Source organism: Talpa occidentalis, unplaced genomic scaffold (assembly GCF_014898055.3).
Source record: "Talpa occidentalis isolate TD23 unplaced genomic scaffold, MPIMG_talOcc4v2.1 talOcc4.7, whole genome shotgun sequence".
Taxonomy (NCBI): Eukaryota; Metazoa; Chordata; class Mammalia; order Eulipotyphla; family Talpidae; genus Talpa; species Talpa occidentalis.
This window is the reverse complement of record NW_023605083.1, coordinates 30803620-30824037: the sequence shown is the minus strand read 5'-3', so window position 1 is coordinate 30824037 and position 20418 is coordinate 30803620. Positions and strand designations below refer to the sequence as shown.

The 20418-nt window shown below is 36.2% G+C and overlaps 1 protein-coding gene across 30 annotated transcripts in view; it reads left to right on the top strand.

Moving 5' to 3' along the window:
- Positions 1-19756, top strand: part of ELAVL2 (ELAV like RNA binding protein 2) — a 161414-nt gene extending 141658 nt beyond the window's left edge. For 24 of the 30 annotated variants that reach the window (XM_054688799.1, XM_054688795.1, XM_054688805.1 and 21 more), the window contains 4 exons: positions 5340-5493; positions 8932-9157; positions 16352-16390; positions 16973-19756. In XM_054688799.1, the coding sequence (XP_054544774.1) occupies positions 5340-5493; positions 8932-9157; positions 16352-16390; positions 16973-17303 (750 nt within the window). In that variant the 3' untranslated portion in view covers positions 17304-19756. The remainder of the gene's footprint in view (positions 1-5339; positions 5494-8931; positions 9158-16351; positions 16391-16972) is intronic. The other 6 variants (XM_054688800.1, XM_054688784.1, XM_054688782.1 and 3 more) reach the window with 3 other exon arrangements.
- The last annotated feature ends 662 nt before the right edge of the window (positions 19757-20418 follow it).

Genomic DNA, 20418 nt, shown 5'->3' with positions numbered 1-20418 from the left:
AATTTATATTCTGTGCTATGCACAAAATATCACATCTGGTCTTTGGTATGTTGCAAAGTGAATTACTGTCTGTTAATTTTTAAACATCAGGAGTACAGTCTCCCCAATTAGTATGTGATTATAAATCACACAAATATGTGGTAGGTACCAAGGTGTACAAAGTAGGATAAAGACAAGGTTTCCTATTTCAAGGAAAGAAGCAGTTTTACCAATTACAAGTCAGGGTAATAGCTAAGTACATCTTGTTATTTTTCCTAAATATTTAAGAGAACAAGGCATATAATACAGTTGTGGGTACACATGAGGGGCACCTGACTCAGACTGAGTGGAAAGGACAAACGAGAATTGATTATATAGGGACTAGGTGGTGACCTTGAGTCTGAATTGACTACAATTTAGATAAATGGAAGACGCGGGGAAGTAAGAGAGCTTATGGAAACTGCTGGTGCTTGTGTATTTATATAGAAAAGGTAGCTAGTGCCCTGAGCATATAAATAATGAAGAGATATGGAATAAATTTTAAAGCATTTGGGAACCCCTAAGAGATTTCAAGCAGGGAATAATGTGATCAAATGTAATCGCTTGAATTAAAACAATCTTTATATAGATGTAAAACATTTAACAAATCCACCCTCAATAAAATTTGAGGTTCCATTGATGTAGTTTTAAAAATTCTGTATTTTAGAATACCCATTAAAGGTAACTGCCCTAATCTGTAAAACCTTTTCTAATCCTTCCTGTTAGGTGTGATTATTTTAGCTCTTAACACCTTTGCTAGAGCTAATCTTTAATTTCTTATGGACTTATTTCTGTATGCTTTGTTCTCTCAGATTTACTCATTTGCAACCCTTTGTGAAACATAGTCAACTTTACATAAAACTTAATCCTGGACTGTGATGTGCATATGCCTTGATGTGTGTTCGAGACCTGTTCCTGGTAGGGCTTTGAATTTAGAAGTAGATCAAAGTATACACTTCTTCCTTTGGGGTAAATTTTGAGGTCTGTGGCCTGAATTGTGGTTAGAGGTCACATCCTTCTCTGTATTTTATTTCTGAGCTCTTCTGGAGGGACAAGTGTAGCCACCTGTCTGTAAAGCTTTGATACTGTCATGAGACCTTTGCAACTGCCTACCAGACTCAGAACTAACTTTATTTTAGTGATAGTGTTCTTTCACACAGTCCCATGAAGAGTCCCATTTTTTATATGATCTACAATTAACTCTCAGTTTAAATAGGCATAACTATGACCTTGTCCAACCCTTTTACCTGAATATTGAATGGAGCTTTTGAAGAAAGTCTGACGTGGCAAGTGTCAAGTATCTAATATTTTAAGGTTTCATGTTTTTAATCGTGGATCAGTAATTGACAAATGCATAGGCATTGCTCTCTCTGTGATCTTGCTAGTGGGAGATGTTTCAGATGTCTATAGTTTGATAAAGAAGGAATTGGCTTTGTTCATTTAGAGACTTTATCACTTTAATCTGTTGGTATTAATGTCCGCTGTCACTGATCTTTCTGTTGATGAATCAGAGAAAGAGAAGTTGTGTTTTTGAATAAAAGCCTGTAGATGGACATATATTAAAAGATGTCCTGAGAATGAAAACTTTACTATGTACATATAATGAAGATATTTTTGTTCTTTTTAATTCTGTATATTTTGTTTAACTTATTTTGATAGCCCTTGTGTGTTACTTGTTCTTGAATTTTGTAATTAGTTTTAGTTTCTGATGAAAAATGAATTTTTAATTATAAGGAATATACTGTGTTTCAAACTATTTCATTTTTCAGCCTAATTGCTTTGATAAATCCTTTTTTAACTTCTATTTTGTCCAGTCTGATTTCATTTATGCAGAATAATTTGAGAAGCCACTGGCCAGAATATTTATTTGCCTGGTACTTCTAACAACCTCCCTTTTTTTCCCCTCAAGTAATCTCAGTATTGCATGTCTTTGTTTATTATATCACTTGTAGGGTTGTGAGAAATTCCAGAATAAACCTGAGTTTTATTTAAATTGCTATCTTTGGAGTAGATTGGTGTTCAGTGTTGTTCTCCATGTATCATCTTTAAATATTTAAATTGCATATTCTCTGACTGCCTCTTAAATTAGATCCTTCACTTAGTAGTTTTGACATTTCATAACCTTGCTCCTCAGGCTTTAAATATTCACCTGTTTAAATGGCAGTTAAAATTTAAAATCCAAACCCATCTATTAATACAGTGAGTGTAGATTTGGAGAATAGCTTTCACTTGGTGAAGGAAGAAGCTGTTTTGTCCCCAAAGGAACATATGCTGTAGGTTCATTGTTTTGAAGTATTTCTAATACAGAATTTGTCATAAAACAAAACCATCTCTTGGGTCTTTTCCAAGGGATTTTAGTTTTGAAGAACCACAAAGATAGACTTACGCTTTGAGGTTTAATATAGCTCAAGAGTGGTTCTCTGTTGGGTGTTAAAGCGAGGCATCAGTATGAGTTCCAAACGCACACAAAAAAATCAGAATGGAGGTTACTGATAATTGAAAGATAGAAGATTTGATCTGGAAACTGATTTGAATTTCCAAAGTGCAGTTCTTATCCCACTATGAGACTTCTTCCTATTTTGGTCTTAAGTGCATCGTCTGTTTATAACCCTTTAAAGCAGATGAAGAAAAAAATGAAATATTTTCCTTTTCCTGGAAGAGGATCTTAATGACAGTGGCATATCTTATATGATATATGCATGGGAAGGAGGCTGCTTTAATCCCACAAAGCAAGTTGTAGGAAGAAGACATGGTGTATTAGCCTGGAAAGAGAACAACTGCCCTTTATTTCCTGAAAGTATTTAATTACATTCTGAGAATTGGAAAGAAATAAAACTAAGTTCAAAATCTAATTGTGTACAAGTTTTCCAATAGTCTCACTTAGTAGCCAGTCATCTTTTTTTTGGGAAAATTCACATATTTTTTGAGGGGTAGTCACTTTTGAAAAACACATTAATAGAAAAAGAAATAAAAGCCATAGCTATAATTTCTAGTTCCATTCTTTTTTCTGCAATCTATGTTCAGTCTAAGTGTATGCATTTAACATATCTTTTTCAAATTCTCAAAACAAGTATGCCAATAAGGTAGTTATTATGTGTCATGTAAAGAAAACTGAACTGAGAAACAAGGACACGAGGTTAGAAGAAATTTGAATCCAGAATTCAACACTGGTTGTGTATGACTTTAGACATATTGTTCACTTTGTTTTTCCCAGCTGTAATGTATTAATTAATGTGTGTTCTGCGTACTTAATAGGGTTGTTTTGAGGCCCCCAAAAATATTTGCAGTAATTTGCAATTGGTGACATCTCATAACCCTTACATGTAATTTTGGAGCATTCTGGGCGGGAAGGGGTAGTCCCTGTGGTCTAGTATCCGGCACTTGGGGTGATTTAGGATAGCAGGAATAACTGGCTTTGTGTGTCAGCCTTTGATAAGAGATGGGTATGTGGGCTTTGGATTGGTCATCTATAACAAAGGCATGCTCTCAGAAGTTTAATTTGCTATTTCTAGGACTTCACTGTCCTGTGAAAGCTTAATTATGTATCTTCTCTCAGGATGATTCCAAAGTCCTTGTAGTCATAGGAAAGAACAGTGCCAATGCAACTTCCAAATAATGACCTTTGGAACAAATGGTATATTTTCACTTGTTGAACAAACTTATTGAATATGGGATAAGGATATTAAATGTTAACAGTACTGGGGCAGCAGTGAAAGATAGAGTGAGACCTTTATAAAATAGTAAATTGTGACTTAAAAGTGATAACACAGAGAACTGTGGGCATAATTTATATAAAGATTTATTTATTTATGCATAGAAGAATGGCAGTGTAGGCCAGAGGTGTGTGGGGTTGGGGGTGAAAGGATTCACCAGAGACAGAGTAGGGAGTAGAACAGGCAGATATACTGAAACACACTGCTAACGGGCGCAGCAGGCAAGACAGGAGAGGTCTGCTATTCCATATGTGGGTCAGTTCCCTGGCTGGGGATCAAACTCAAGCTGCAGCGGTCAGTGATGTGATAGTCTGGGACTTAACCCTTACGACACCAGGGAGGCCTATGTAGGCATAATTTAAACTATGGTGAAGATATTTGGTGTTTTATATCAAAAGTGTTCAAGTTGAAGTTTTTATTTTCGCATTGTTATAAACTGGGTTAAAGGTGATGCCAGTGGATGAAATGTGCAGGCTGAGGTTATTGTACCATTATAAACCAGCAAATCCATATTAGAGTTAAACTCTTTGATGTTTTTATGCATCACCTGGAAAATAGGTATATTGTGACATTTCTGTCCTTGCAGATAGTCCAAGAGCTAACAGTTCAACCAAAGGAAATGTGACCAGAAATAGTTATGTGAGACTCAGGGCTGTCTACAAGTTGGCAAAGATGGCAAAGAGCTCTCTCTTATAACTTGGGCAAGATCTAGATGACTTGATGAACTGGCCCATAAAGCTATTTGCTCTCCTAGGGTCAGTGGGGGTGTTATGTGTTAGTTTGACTTAACGAATATTCTTGCATCTATCACATGCCAAGATAATTGAGAATGAAAGTAAAAAGAGAGTGGTAGTTTTTTCCCTCATGAAGCTTACATGAAGAAAGTCAATTGTTAAACCAGTGTGCTTGAACTTACTTTAGTTTGTCTTCCACCTTGTAGAATTTTGGATACTTTTTTTTTTTTTACAGATGAAGCTTTTAGAAAGGATGCATAATATTGTGGGTAAAGTCCAGGAAAGGACTTAAAACTTTTTGAAAGGCAAGGTTAAAAAAGGTCGTCTGGACAAGAGACAATAGATGATAACAGGAACGATAGCTCATTCACATTTTCAAGTTTCTGGGAATTTAGAGATGGTAGGAAGCTATTTTGGAATAAATAAAAGGAATGTGCTGATTATAGGGTAATTTTTTAGTAAAGTTGCACCACCACCCCTAGAGATGGGAAAGGTTTGGAAAAAAAGTAATAAGAATGCGTGAAATGAATTTAGAGTCCTTAAGCTAAATAATTCCAGTGAGCCCAAAATCCCTAGTTTGGGGAATTGATCTCAGTGAAAATAGCCTATTATCATGAGCAGTACTGTGCTGCGTGTACCACTGGTCTATTTTGAAAACTTAATAAGCCCTGTCGGGGTAAATACTCCACCCAGGGGAATGACACTTCCCATTCATTTAGAGTAAAATAGTTAATGTTGTGTTTGCTTTAACTTCAGTGTTTGTTGTATGCCCCTTATGGGAAAGCTACTAGCTAACTTCAGGCAGCCTTGGCGTTTCTGAAAGAGGGAAGAAACTGAGTGTGCCTGTACATGTAATTTTACTTCCCTTTTCCAGGTTTCCTATGCTCGCCCAAGTTCAGCTTCTATCAGAGATGCAAATTTGTATGTTAGTGGACTTCCGAAAACAATGACCCAGAAAGAGTTGGAACAGCTTTTTTCACAATATGGACGCATTATTACTTCTCGTATTCTTGTTGACCAGGTCACTGGTAAGTAGGCAACTGCTCTAGAAAAGCTTTTTCTGACTGGCAGATTGTGAAATATTCAACCTCCCCATACAGCAGTCTTACCTCTAGAACAAATCAAAGGTATATGTGGGCCAGAAAATGCAATTTTCTGCTGGAATTCTTCATAAATATGCATGGATAAAAATAGATTGTGTAGGGTAGTGAGTGAGCTTGAGTCATTTCCACCCTGAAGGTATAGGTTCGAAGCCTGTTTCATAGCTTGTAATAAATTTTCAGATGTTATAATCTTTGTTTCCAAGCTGCTGCATGAAAAAAGCCCCCCATCCTCCTTATAAAGTACTAATAAAGCAGTCTTATTTTTTTTTGAAGCATAGTTGAATGCTGCAATATGCAGCTAGTTTTCCAAGAGAGGATTGCATTACATTTATGCTGGTAATTGCTGATAAGGCTATTTTCCAGGTCCTTGCTGTCTTGTATAGACATATTGTAAGAGTTTGACAATTTTGAATGTTAAAAATTTATTTTCTGTATACTGTAACTTAACAAAACTGAAAAGAGAAGACTAATAAGATTATTAGTTTTTTTGTTTTTTTTTAAAATGAGGGTCCCTTTTGGCAAAGCTTTTAAAGAAAAGCTAGCTATATAGTATGGATTTTAAAAGCTGAGATATACATTTCAATTATAAAAAAAAATACTGATTCTTTTAAAAAATGTTAAATACAGGGAGACATGGCATGGAGGGGGAATAAGTCACCAGTAGTGCCATATACTCAAGTAGCTACGTTGATATTAAAAAAAAAAATGGTAGATTGTCCTCCTTTCTTTATTTTTCTCCTTTCTCTTTCCTTACTCCCTCGGCTCTTCCCCACTTATTTCTCCTCTCTCTCTTTTATGACAAAAACACCACTGGAAAATGTATTGTATGTTGCAATGTCTGTATTTTTCCCCTAGGGAGACAGTGAAATAGCCATAATAAAATGAGGCCAGGTTTTTAATTCTTCAAATGATGATTAGTTTAGTTGCTATGAATTTAATCAGAAAGAGCCTATTTTATGCCCCTTTTTGCTGTTAATTACCTCATAAGAAGTACTACTCTTAAAGTTCCAGGTAGAAAGAGAGCTGTCATTACATACATGCTTGGGAGAATGGCTTGTACATATTGTTATTGGGGGGAAAGTTGGTCAAATGAAGGTATATAAAAACATTTTTCCCCCTATTGTTGACATTTCAAAATTCTCCATTTACATTCTGTCACAATACATTATACCACACAGGCTGAGGATGGGGTTGAACAGAAATTCCTGCCTGGCAATTCACATAAAAGGGAATTTTTGCTTCTTAAAAAAAATTAATTTCGTTCATATCATCTATGCTTTTAAACTCATTCATTCTTTTTTTAAAAAAAGAGCTATTTATTTATTTTTAAGATTTATTTATTTATTTATACAAGCACTGGGTACAGTCAGAAGCACGGGAGGGTGAGAGAATTCACCAGAGCCAGAGCGGGGAGCAGAACAGGCAGAAGGACCGAAGTACACTGCTGAGGGGAGCAGCGGGCGGCAGGAGAGGTCTGCGTGCCATGTGGGACCCTCGCCCAGTGGCCAGGGATCGAACCGGCACTGCAGAGGCTGCGGGCAGCTTCGCAACCCAGCGCTCAACCGCTGTGCCACCGGGGAGGCCCCTAAACTTATTCATTCTTAATTAGAATTTGGTAAATTGGTAGTAGTTTTCAGTTATGTTAGAGAAAGCCCATCTCCTAACTGCTAGTCTGTTCTGAGCATGTGAGCTCATAGGTGGATCTGCTTCACCACCTTGTAGGTTAGTCAGTGGTTCCCAAGTGTGGTTCTTGCAAGCTGCCCTATCAGCATTCTTCTGGAACCTTACAAAAGATACATATTCTCCACCCCACCCAAAATCTAAAGATAAAACTCTGAGGATGGGCTTTTACTTAGCCTTTCAGGTTATTCTGATTCATGAGTTTTGGTGACTCAGCATGTGTAGAGATCATTTCATTGTTAATCGGATGCTTTCCTCATGGAACATTCAAGTCCTAGGGGTTACTAATTCTTAATAGCAGTTAGCAGATAATTAAAAGGATATATTTGCTGTCATTTCACCATTCCATCTTTATACTTATAGCTTTCAAGGAAAAGCTATTCACTGTAAATAAAAACAAAATCTTGCTTTTGTTATCCATCAGGTGACAATAATGTGCAGTGAGATTTAATTTAAATAGGAAAGGTTAAGTGATAGGGACTGTCTGAGGTATACGTTATGGGGAGAAATGCTTATCTACCTTAGAATCAGAGTCTAAAACATTGAATTTATGCAGTATTAATTGTAAAGCAAGTAGACCTTCATTCCTTTGGAGAATTCTTACTAATGGTGATGGGTTAGTGAATTTTCCCAGCATCTATTTCTTAACGCATCATTCTTTTTTATCCAGTGACATAAACATCCAGAATTTCTACCTGCTAGTCCCAGGCTGATATTGTTAGCATCAGTTTGCTTGCCAAGAAAACATTTCCTTGCAACTGCTTATCCCATGATGGCCAGGTATGGCCACCCTGACTAGGGTTGAATTAGCTCATTCAAACTAATGAAATGAATGAGTTGGGTTTCCCTCTACCATTTCTGAAAAACTGGACAGGTATTTGGCCAACCCTCTGCTTTCCCATTCTTGTCTCTCAGAATGCAGGTGGTGCACAAGGCAGGGAATGATATTCCATGATCAGGAAATGCTGCCGAAGCTAGGAATCTTTGAGGTGTTCTATTTTATCAATTTAAAAAATAGGTCCACTTTTATCATTTTTCTCCATAGAATAATATTTCTCTCATAAAGTACAACTAGTTACAAGTAGTGGGGGAGCTTGAGTGAACTGGAAAAGACTCTTTAGAAATTTTTCTGTAAGGACTGGTATCCTATGTAGTATTATCAAGTTGAATGTATTATTTAAGAATTTAGCTGAAAATATATTTACCACTATGCATGTATTTTTAGCATAGCTTTTAAACATTGTTAGCAAATGCCTGATTCTGTTCTTCCTGTTACAAGAAAGGGGGCTCTTCATTTCTGAACTCATTGTCCAATAGCATAATTTGAAAAATAGAACTCAGGCATGCTACTGACATTATTGAAACAGAGTGAGTATATGGGAGAGACAAAAAGCAGTGGGGGAGAGAAAACACGACATACTTGTGTGCTGTTTTTCTTCTTGGCTTATTGGTAGGCATTTGATAGCTATTTTAATTGTATGAGGACTTCCATGCATTATTTATTTTTTTGGTAAATTTTAGCCTGAATTGCTACTAAGGTAAAACTTTCCTCTGATTTTTGGAAGATGTTATATGTTGGTGAAAAGATGTTTTTGTGAAGGAAAAATTAATTCATCCTTTTTTTCTTTCCTTCCCCTCTCTTCTGCTCCTTCTTTTCCCAAATCTTTACCCAAATCTCCATAGGCATATCAAGGGGTGTAGGGTTTATTCGATTTGACAAGCGGATTGAAGCAGAAGAAGCTATCAAAGGCCTAAATGGCCAGAAACCTCCTGGTGCCACAGAGCCAATCACTGTAAAATTTGCTAATAATCCAAGCCAAAAAACCAATCAGGCCATTCTTTCCCAGCTGTACCAGTCTCCAAACAGAAGGTATCCAGGACCTCTAGCGCAGCAGGCACAGCGTTTTAGGTAAGTATGGTCCGATTATTTTGCCCAGCTGCTAAACTCAGAACTCTCAGGTTCCCTGTCCAGTACTTTTATTGACAGAATTCTCTGGTTTGCTGTTGTTATTATTAATGTTTTCTTTTTCTTATGGACACAGAGAAAACCAACTTGGGAAATAGTGTATTTTGCCAGAAGTGAAGGAGGGGGACAAGAGGAAAATAACCCACAGCAATGGCCTTCCATTTTGCCACTCTGGGGACGTTTGGCAGTATCTGCAGACATTTATATTAGCATTGCTTGTGTGGAGGGTTCTAGTGGCATTGAGTGGGATAAGACCAGGGACACTGCGAAATATCCCTATAGTGGGCAGTGTAGCTCCTCAAAACAACGAATTATTTCGCCCCAAATATCAGTGTTGCTAGACTGAGAATCCCAACCTTAAATGGGATGCTTTTAATTATTTCATTATTCCTGATTTCTCCTTTTTAAAAAGTATTTTTTCCTGATGAGATTTTATTTTTACTTCATTTTTTTAGGTCGAGCTCTTTCAGTTACTTTGTTTTATAATGTGTACCACTAAGGATATATTATAACCTTTGTGAATATATTAAGTTTCTATAAATGGCTCCCTGTTCCCTTTTTAAATTTTTTATTTCTTATAATTTAGGACTCGGCAAATAGTCTCTGTAAAAGACTGGATAGTAGATTTTGTGGATTTCTTGCATGTGTCTTTTTTTTTTTTTTTTTAAGCAACTTGAAAAACATAAAAACCATTTTCGCTTCTGGGCTATACAGAAACAGATGGAAGTCTGGATTTGGCCTGTGGGTGGTAGTTTTCTGACCTCTGTAAAGTCCAGAGAATGACCGTGCTTCTTTAGTTCAAAGAAGACATTTTTTTCTCAGAAACAAGTATATATATTCCAGATTCTCAAGTTTTATCCTAACCCTGGGGGTTAGGATAAAACCAAGTCATTATAAAATACCCCTAGTCATTTATAAAACCAAGTCATTTATAAAATACCCCTAATGTGGATGTGAGAAGAACAGTGACTTTAAGAAGTTAAACAGAGCGCAAAAGAGCTTTTTGGTTCATAAGCAAAGGTCACTCAGTTTTTATTTTCCAGAACATTTTTTAATATCCTCCTTTGCCATATGGTGTACTACAGCCATAATGCCATTTAACCCCCATGCAATTTTTTTTTCTTTATCACAAGAGCTTTATCAATTTTATTTCCTTACTGGAGCAGAATAATTACCCAAAAATGTTATCATAAATGTCATTTGGTAAAGAATTAAATTTTTTAGCTTAAGTCACATGCATTTTTTTCATTGTGGTTGTTTAGAGTGCTGAAGAGTGTGGGTATAAAATTAAATATCTCCTTAAAAAAAATCACATTTGAGGTATGAGAAAGAAATTACCATGGGCTATGCCATCTTCAGTTTCTACTTAGGTTGGCTTTTGCCCTGGGAGAAGAGGTGATATTGTTAGAATAACTGCTGCTTTTGACTGTAGATAGTTGTGGCAATTGAACTGGAGGGACAGATGCATTTGGCTGCTTGATACTTGTCCTTGTGGAGAAAGAAGTCTCCCAAAGTCAAATTTTTGGCATTGCCAGTAGGTTACCTCTGTGGCATCTTAAATGAATAATATTTCTTTTCGCAAACTTTGCACAGACAATCCTGAAGGAATTTTGAGGTGTTTCTTAGGCAGCCAATCTAGTTAATAATCTCAGAGCTCTTTGGAGCCTAGCATGGATTTTGAGCTAAAGGAAAATTCTTTAAAACTTACCAGTTTCACACTGTGAAAGTATGAAATATTTAATGTTTAGTAGATATTTGTATTAGTTTAAGTTGTTATTTGTGTTTTGTGTTTTCTGATTTAAGCTCTATTTTTGTTTTAGAGTAGTTATTAAATAACACTGCTTTAGACTCAAGATTGATTCTAAGGAAGACTGGGCAAGAGGACTGCAATGGCAGAATCTTCAGGGGAAGTGCTTGTAGGCATGTAGGTGACTCAGCTACTAGGGTGTTGTCAGCTGCTCTATCTGCTTTTAACTCACCTTCCTCCCTTTCTACATGCCATGCTTCTCAATTTTGGTAGGGTAAAATCTGACAGAATGTTGTGATGGTCGTTAATTAAAAAAAATCTTTTATCCATTCTGTGCTTTTCTCTTTAATTCAAGTTCTCATTAACATGCGAAGTCTTCCTTGCCTTGATTCCTGTGCAAAGAAATTTTGAGAAAAGGAAGAGTTGTTGCTTGTAAGGGAAACCTTATAGGGAAAATGGGGAAGATACTTGTTTTCTCTCCATATTCCTAACTCTTGTCTCAGGATCCCCCTCCCTCAAGGATCTCTTTCCAGATAATAAAATATGAACGAGACATTGAGCTCAGGGAAGTTTGATCTAGATTGAGTGTTAGAAGTAGAAGAAATTTGAATCTGTTCCTAGAATTCAGGTTTAATCTGTTGTGTGTTTGATTGATTTTCTTTAATGTCTTTAAAAACGTGGCTGTCATTACCTTGATCTTTTTTTTCCTTCGTTAGTTGAATTAAGGTTGAATCACTTTCTTTCGCCTCGCAATGACTCATGAATTGAGAACTTGCTTGTTTTGTTGGTATTTTTACTCTTCTGAATTTTACCTAGTTCAGGTCTTAGATAGGCAAGTATTTTAGCCTTGTCTTGAATTTGTCACCCTCCAGCCGACACTTAGAAAATTTTTTGCTGTGTATTTTTTATGTTGAGTTAGTACCTTGGGATTTGTGGAGAGGTGGAGATCAAGGATATTTTTAATAGTCAATAATGCAATACTATCTTTTAAAGTTAAAAAAATTCATATAATAAGGGTTAAATTTAAAAGTGGGCTTGTGAGGCTTATGACGCAGTTAACCCATATGAATAGTTAGAATTATATTAACATGAGCACTGGTGATCTGATATGCTTGCTTAGTAGACTACAATTTTCAAAAGAAGACCAGCCTTATTTATTTGGATGGATAGTGTAATTCAAGCCCCTTAAGTATGTTCTTGGGACATGGTATCTGAATAAAACTTTCAGCCAACTTTTTTTTTTTTCCAATCTGTACTTGTGGAGCAGCTTTAATTTTATAGAATGTGATCTAGTCTAATGGCCTCTGTGCCTGCTTCTATAAGCCTTTATGCATTTTTAAAGGAGCCTTTTTAAGCCAGAACTTGCATTACAGTTAAGGAATGTACTAGTTGCACTATCATGATTTCCTTTTGGAGGAAACTGGTATCAATCCTCTTGAATAATTTTTTTCTCTCTTAGAGGACAGATGATACCATCTAATTGGATAAGGTGGTAAGTTGATGATCTTGTTATGGTTTAATGATTTCAAAGCAGATCTTGGTCAGTATCTTGGAGAGATTTTGAGAGTTATTTGTAGGGTGTAGAGTTTTCATTCTTAATTTAGTTGACTTTTCTTTTCTCCTTATACTTGCATGTGGGCCCTTTTTATAATCCATCAGCTAAATTTTGTGGATTCTAGGCAGGCACTTTCTTTTTGTTCTCTGCATATAAATATCGAGTGTTGTAATGGGAATGCTTAACATATTATTCTATTCAGGGCCTCCGTGGTGGTCTAGGGGTTTAAGTCTCAACGCCATCACCCTTATGGCCTGAGTTTGATCCCTGGCCAGAGAGCTAGCACACTTAAGAGCAGCAGACCTCTCCTGTCTCGCCTGCTACTCCCCTTAGCAATGTATTTCAGTAGATCTACCTGTTCTGCTCCCCGCTCTGTCTCCTGTGAATCTTCTCACCCCCTTGCACCTCTACCTCAGTTCTTTGATGCAAAAATTAAAAAATAAACAAACCAACATATTATTCTATTCAACATACTATTCTATTCAAATATTGCCCCAGTAATAGTCAAAGTTGTATTTCTATTGATAGAACAGTGTATCCTCAAAATATATTTTTTAATAAATTATATGCAAATGACTTGTGCTACTATATTCATTAACTCATAAACCCTAATCAAATACAATTAAAATAGGTAAAGATGAAATAAATGTGTTACTAATTATCATTCTGACCGGCTTCACATTTATTTTACCCAGTATCTTAATAAATAATATACTTTAAAAGCAAGATTCACAAAATTACCTTGATGATTTTTAATTTCTAATCTGGCTGCATGTGAGACAGGTTGATTATCTTGTGTTTAAACCTCACAATATAGCTTGTACTAGGAAGAGAAGTAATTAGCTCACCTTCATTTTCTTGATGGTGGTGGTGATGATTTTTGCAGGAATCATTTTGAAGTTACCTCTTTTTTGAGGATTATTTTTCTTAAAGCTAGTTTTCCCAACTTATTTCTCCAAATCCACTTACTGTGTTTTTTGTAAAGTCAGTCATTGCCAAGCTAATGCATAGGTGAAAGTGCTACTGTTTCTTTGAGGACTGCTCGTTCCTCTCTCTCAGAGGATATTGGATACAGTATATTGTTTTTAAGGTTTAAAAATATGTTTAACAGACCCTTTTATACTTACTTGCCTTACTGCAGTACGTCATCATGCATGTGCAGTCACACACACAAGTCATTCTGGAGGTTATTAACTTGGTCTGCATTAAAAATTGGCTTGCATTTTCTAATAGCCATGTATAAAAGATGATTGCTTTGAGTTCTGGACAGACTGAGCAAAGATGTGTAATAGTCATCTTTGCAGTTCAGCTAAAGCTGCATGCATCCTTTTTTTTTTTTTTTTTTTTGGTAACTACCTAGTTTACAGTTTTCCAATGGCTACAATACTTAGGGTACATGATTTCCACATGGAGAACCCTCTGCCTTTTCTCAGTTCTCATGGAAAGCATGGGTGTGTAGTATAGAGGCCAGGGAAAACTTATGGATTCAACTTTTGAATCCAAAACTTTTGGAATCAACTTTTGCAGCCAGGGGTTTTCAGCATTGCCTGTGTTCTGTTTCTTAGGTCTGGTGCTCCTCTCTACTTTCCTTGTATATAGGAGAGGAGTGAGAGGGGGGAGTGGAGGTAGATAACTTGTCTTAAATTTCAAAGGGCTAACTTTTTCCTAAAATGCGAAATGAAGAAATCAGTGATGGGATCATGTAGAACATCACATGAAGGGCAAATATGAGGATCATTGAGCAGGTACTCAACGATTCTGGTATAAAAGTCCAAGCCCTCTTGCTGAGGTTCCTGGGGTGGATGGTGGAGAATGAAATATGTGTCCTTGAAGGCAGCATTCTGGAGAAGATTTGTTTTTCATTCTGTCTTGAAAATACTTGTTTGAGAGGTGGTGTCTGGACTTCGCTTGGTGTCTTACACCAGTGGTGGCAGAGCGTGACAACACTTCCTAAGACTGATTAATGGGCACAGATGGTAGAACTCTATTTTGAATGAATCAGTCTCTGCATCTGGGCCTCTCAGTGCTTTGGAAGGACACCTCAACATGCTATTCTCTTCTACAAGTGTCCTATGCTACAAATGAATTGATCATTTAGCAGTCTTATGAATTTTTCTGTAGCACATGACTTTATGGTTGATAACACTAATTTGTGTGCTTTTTTTCCTGGTGTGTGTCCCCTGTGTTTTTGAGTATAAATGCATGCCATCTGTGGCTATACTCATCACCTCTGCAGTAACAAAGCCCTCCCACCTAATGCCCCCTTTTCACATACGTGCCTTTTCTCTTGCCAGTCAACCTTCCTGGTAATTTTCATTCTGGATTTTGGATTATGTAGTTTAGAATAATATTGGCAACCTCATTTCTTTTATTCAGTTAACAGGTATTTATTGTAAACAAGCTGTCATCTAGACCTGTGCTCTATGCTAGAGGGACAATGAGAAGTGAACTTGTGGTGCTCCTAAGAGGGTCATGGGGTCAGTACACAGAAATGAGGACCCTTGGTCAGTGTGGTTTGTTCCTTTCCTTACACTTTGTATCATATCAGCACAGTTCTTTTCATTTTAAGGAAATACACAAAATGCCCAGAAGTGATTGGGAACAGGAATGTGTGACTCTAAGGCTCCTTTTGAGATTCTGAAAGACCAGAAAGAGATGGGTTTTCTTCTTCATGAAACTAGAAGTTTTCATGCTTTTTTCATGTGAGCTTTAGAGCCTCACTTGAGGCCACAGGTTAGGCTGTAGGGGTGAGACATTTTTCTTGTGTACCTTTTAGAGATGTTAAAAGGAAAAAAAAAAATGTGCCTTTCTGATGATGGGTCTTATTTGGAGAGTGTTGAACTTAATAGCGATCGAGGGTTGTATGGGTAGTGTGTTAAGTTGTGCCTGACTCCTTTAAACAAATGTAATTAATAGGTATGCAGTGTGGAAATATGGGACATCAGAATAGTCTCTGTGAAACTGATGAAGCAAGAAGAGTCAAATACTGCAAAATCAACTTAACTTTTGAAAAAGGAGAAAAGGGAGAGGGTAGTGAGTTTTTAAGAGTTCCCATAACCTCCACCTACTTTCTTTTAAAATTTTAGAAGAGGCTCAAGGTCTGCCTGGCTTCTTACACCTTATATAGGGCTACAGTTTTTTATAACATAGTCTAGGTACAGATTCAGATTGGGGTCTGACTCCTTGTTTTGTGGCTCACTGAAATAGTGTGTATGTTTTTCTTTCCCTAAATCTTAGCTGAGCACATTGAGGTTTGGCTGAGGTTGTCTATAAGGTTCTTTGTTCCTGTAGTGGCACCACTTTGAAGGACTTAAAAGCTTTCAAAGTTGGGAGGTTGAGGGGAAATTTATGGGATTTGGCAGAGTTTGAATATTGCTGCCATCATTTACTTACTAACCTTGTGGTTTTGGGCAACACAGGGCAACAATCTGTGCTCCTTAGCATATTCAGGAACCAATAGACTTATGAAAATTAGTAATATTGAAGTACATAGGGGTGCATATGTGTACCACTTAGAACCTGTCTGGCAAAAGATGAGACAAAAGTACACTGTTCCAGGGGCTCCCTGAATGGTTTCCTCTAATGACCACCAGAGATTCCTGTCTTGGCACTGACTCTTGTAAAAAGAACCTATATCCACTGGACAATTGAGTGTGCCTATGGCAGTGGGTACCCATTCTCTCAGGAATGAGAAAACACCCATTGTTTTGAGACTTCATATACAGTTAGTACATAGATATTTATCCCCTTTGAAGATGGCAGTAACAAGCCCAACTTTCTTGAACATCAAGGGGAAAAATTAAAAACTGAAGTTTGCTAAATGTGTGTTTTGCAGGTTGGACAATCTGCTCAATATGGCTTATGGAGTAAAGAGGTAATGATAGAGGTTCATGATACTCATAATCCCTTCCCATGATTGATCAGTTTCTTTGATTTTGGGAGTGACACCCCTCATAAGTTTTTGTTGGGTTTTCTTTTGCATGTACAATCTAATGCAAAACTGTTCTCTGAAGCACAGTTGACTCAAGGAATATTTATGCCACTGGATACCACCTGGTCCTTAAAGCCCATTATTGTTTTATATTGCATTGCGACGTTATAGCATGTTTACGTATGTGTTGGTCCCTTCACCCCAAACCCTGCTTAATTCATGATGCCAGTTCTAAATATATTCCCGTGCTGTTGTGGGTAATAATATTCAATATGACATAGAATGGCCATTTCATGACTTATTAATACTGTGATAGTATAGCATGTCACTGCAAGCCACATGTAGACTTTTGTTGAAACATCAAATTATATATAAAGTTGGGGGAGGGGAGGTCCTAAACTCTTGGGATGGGAAAGGGAAAAGAAGTATTTAAGTCCATTGCTATAACCAGTCTCTTTCTGTTGTGTGTTTGTGTGTGTGTGTGTGTGTGTGTGTGTATGTGTATGTTTTTCCTATTTTGTTTAGTAGGTTTTCTCCAATGACCATTGATGGAATGACCAGTTTGGCTGGAATTAATATCCCCGGACATCCAGGAACAGGGTGGTGTATTTTTGTGTACAACCTGGCTCCTGATGCAGATGAGAGTATCCTGTGGCAAATGTTTGGGCCTTTTGGAGCTGTCACCAACGTGAAGGTCATCCGTGACTTTAACACCAATAAATGCAAAGGTTTTGGATTTGTGACTATGACAAACTATGATGAGGCTGCCATGGCGATAGCTAGCCTCAATGGATACCGTCTGGGGGACAGAGTACTGCAGGTCTCCTTTAAGACAAACAAAACGCACAAAGCCTAATGAGCTCTTGTCCTCAGTCCATTTATATATGAAAACTATACAACAAAGGCAAGTTAAGAGAAACTTTATACATTAGTAAATGTCTTTGTAAGTCAGTGTTGAGATGGGGATAAAATGACTACTTAGCATCCTAAGAAATATGTGAGATTTTTTATTGCTAGTATTTGAATTAAAACTTCTTAAATATCTTTTATGTTTGAATATGGACAAGAGGTACAGGGTTTTTACCTGTCACATTGCATTCTATTGCCTTCTTTGAAGAAGGTGGACCTTTTAAAGTGTTTCAGCTAAGGGAAGACATTTCTTTTCTTTTTACATAACTGCCTTGAACCTGTGAGTAAATATTGAGGCTTTGTGTTGTAATTCCTTCAGTTGGTTGTGTCTTTTTTTCCCCCGTTTTTTTTCTTTTTCTGATTAGCTTTGTGTTTGGTTTACATTTAAAGCATTGCTGTTATGTCTAAGAAAAGTATTTTGAAGTTTACATTTTTATTTATGAAGTTAAAAACAGTATTTATTTTGTAATTATGATTTGGGTTGGGGAAGGGGGGGGCTACATTATAAACGCTTATTGTAAGAATACTGGAGAACTTTTCGTAAAGCAGTACCTTGCCAAAGAGATAAGAGCCTCTTTGATGTGGGTTTAAAAAAAGCATCTATTTTTATAAAAAAGAAAATTTGGAGAAACTTTTTACTGGTCCTGGAACAAATATTTTGACTTGAATACTTTGAGAAATCTCTTCATATGACACCTAGTGAGCTTTTAAAATTTACCAGGAAATTTGCAGTGGTTGGAAAATTTAGAAAGATTTATGATGTAGAAAATACTTTTGAGATCTTTGTATGAAAGGAGTAGTAGAATCAATGGGGGAACACTGCTGGTTTCGTTTTTGTAATCACCAGTGGAGCGTCTGATCATCCTGGTTATTATGTGATAGGTGGCTCACATTGATTTGTGATTTTGAAACAAATAAAAAAAAATTTACAAAAGAATATATAAGAGCAGGCAAGAAATTTAAATTACCAAGAGATGGGGGAAAAAATCTGTTCTTCCTAAAGAAATCCCTTCAGATAGAGCTCATGGTGTTTAGTGATGTACTTGCAGTATTGTTTGAAGAATTGTTTTGTCTTAAGGAAAAAAAAAAAGATGTTGCACATGATTTGTACTGCAGCAAATCGGCAAAAGTGATCTGAGTTGGATATATTTGAAGGTATTTTGAAAGTTATGTTCAAGGCTAACACCTGAGCTTTGTGTAATGTAAATAAGACCTTGTGTTTATGAACCTTTCAGCTAATTTTATTTTATTTTTCCCTTACATGCCAAGTGATGTTCAGGTTTTGAATGTTTTTGTATCAGTTTTTTCCTTTGTAAATGGCATTAACATTGTTACTTGAGGTCTTGCTTAATCACTTTTGTTGTCCTGAGGACTTGAATTTACAGTGCATCAGATTTGTTGCTAATTTTGTCTGTAGATAGTCTAGCTTCAGCTGTTTATGGTGATGCTACATTTTCATTTATAAATATGTTTGTGGTAAAAAAAAATGAGTATAACCATAGGTTTTGAACAAATTTCCTTACATTTTTCATACAAAAATCATAAATATCTGTATGCTATTGAAATTTAACTTTGTATGATGCTTAAACCACTATTTGGGGAAATAATAAAATAAGTCTTTACCATGTATGAAAGAAATTTTAAAAAATACAAAATATTTTCTGATTAGCATCTAGCTTATAATAAATTTTCAAAAAAGCTGAAGGCAAAAATGCCTTCATCAGGATGCACTGAGAACTATATAGTTACGTCCTGCTTTTTGTATAAACTGAGATGCTCACATGCTTCCCCTTAGAACAGGCAATGTGCTATGCATAACATAGTTGTACATTATCTTTGCGGTTGCGTTGAGTTTTATTTTTTATTATTTAAAATTGTAGTTATAAAATTTTCAGTATAGTACAGTACATATACTGTGAGGCGCGTGCTAAAGTGAATAAGCGAGTTTTCATGCTGACCCACTCAATGCTATTCAGAAATCAATTGGCTTAGCACTTTCTCATATCCTTAGGTGCATTTAGATTGTCAGAGTTAACCTTCTGCGTTAAAAAAAAAAAAGCTAAAAAAACAAAATACATGTATATACTTAAAAAAAAAAAATAAGGTTTCCCTCACGGGAAAACAGCAGCTACATGCTTCTTTCCTATACTACTGTAGCAAACCAAGGCATTGATGAGAGGGCATGCAAATTGTGCTTCACTTTACAGTGTTTATCAGAGCACTTAATAAAATGTAAGGCTGGTATTTATTTGAAGTTGTACAGTATGACTTAATTCACATCTGTTGGAATAGAAAATATATTCTGTTGAGTATTTAAGAGGCTGTACATGTTTTCTTTTGTGTTTGGATTCTTTGTACTTTTTCATGTTCAGTACATCAATAAACAAAGTTGAAGGGAAAGAACAGTGTGGTGAGTAGGTTTTATACACATTTTGGGGGCTCCTGTGCTCAGTCTAATAAACTTACTCTCTTGAGTTATGAGTTTCCCTCAGAGCTTTAGTTGAATGCAGTGTTATCTAAAGTAAGAATCAAAAGACATGTTAACTGAAATAGAAGGTGCGCAAAAGTTCTTGAATGACACCATTTGATTAGCTTTCAAATATTACTCAATGAGTACTTTTCATAGGAATACATGTTTTCATCTGCTAGTTGTAGTTTGGGTAATTGAATGCTAGCATCACTCTATAGCTCTGATTTAATAACCTCTGATCTTTCTTTTCTTTTTTTTTTTTTTAACAAATGAACATAGTCCTCACATGTTTACTTGAAAACCAAGGCAAAGCCAAATAGAAGGAAGGTAACTTGTTCTGTTTCCTTTTGGCAAGATTTCATTCACCCCGGTCTTAATTGTTGGTGTATGAAATTTAGAAGGAAAAACATTTCTTACTGATCTTTTATGAAAAGATTGTACTTCTATATAACTGAAGGAAATTTAATGATGAAGTACCTTAAAAAAAAAAAGAAACCAAAGTATACTAAGTGGCTTCTTTTAATTTGATTGTATCTGTCAGCATTTTTGGTAAAAAGCCTTTCTAAAAGTAATTGTCCTGAAGTCACAACTT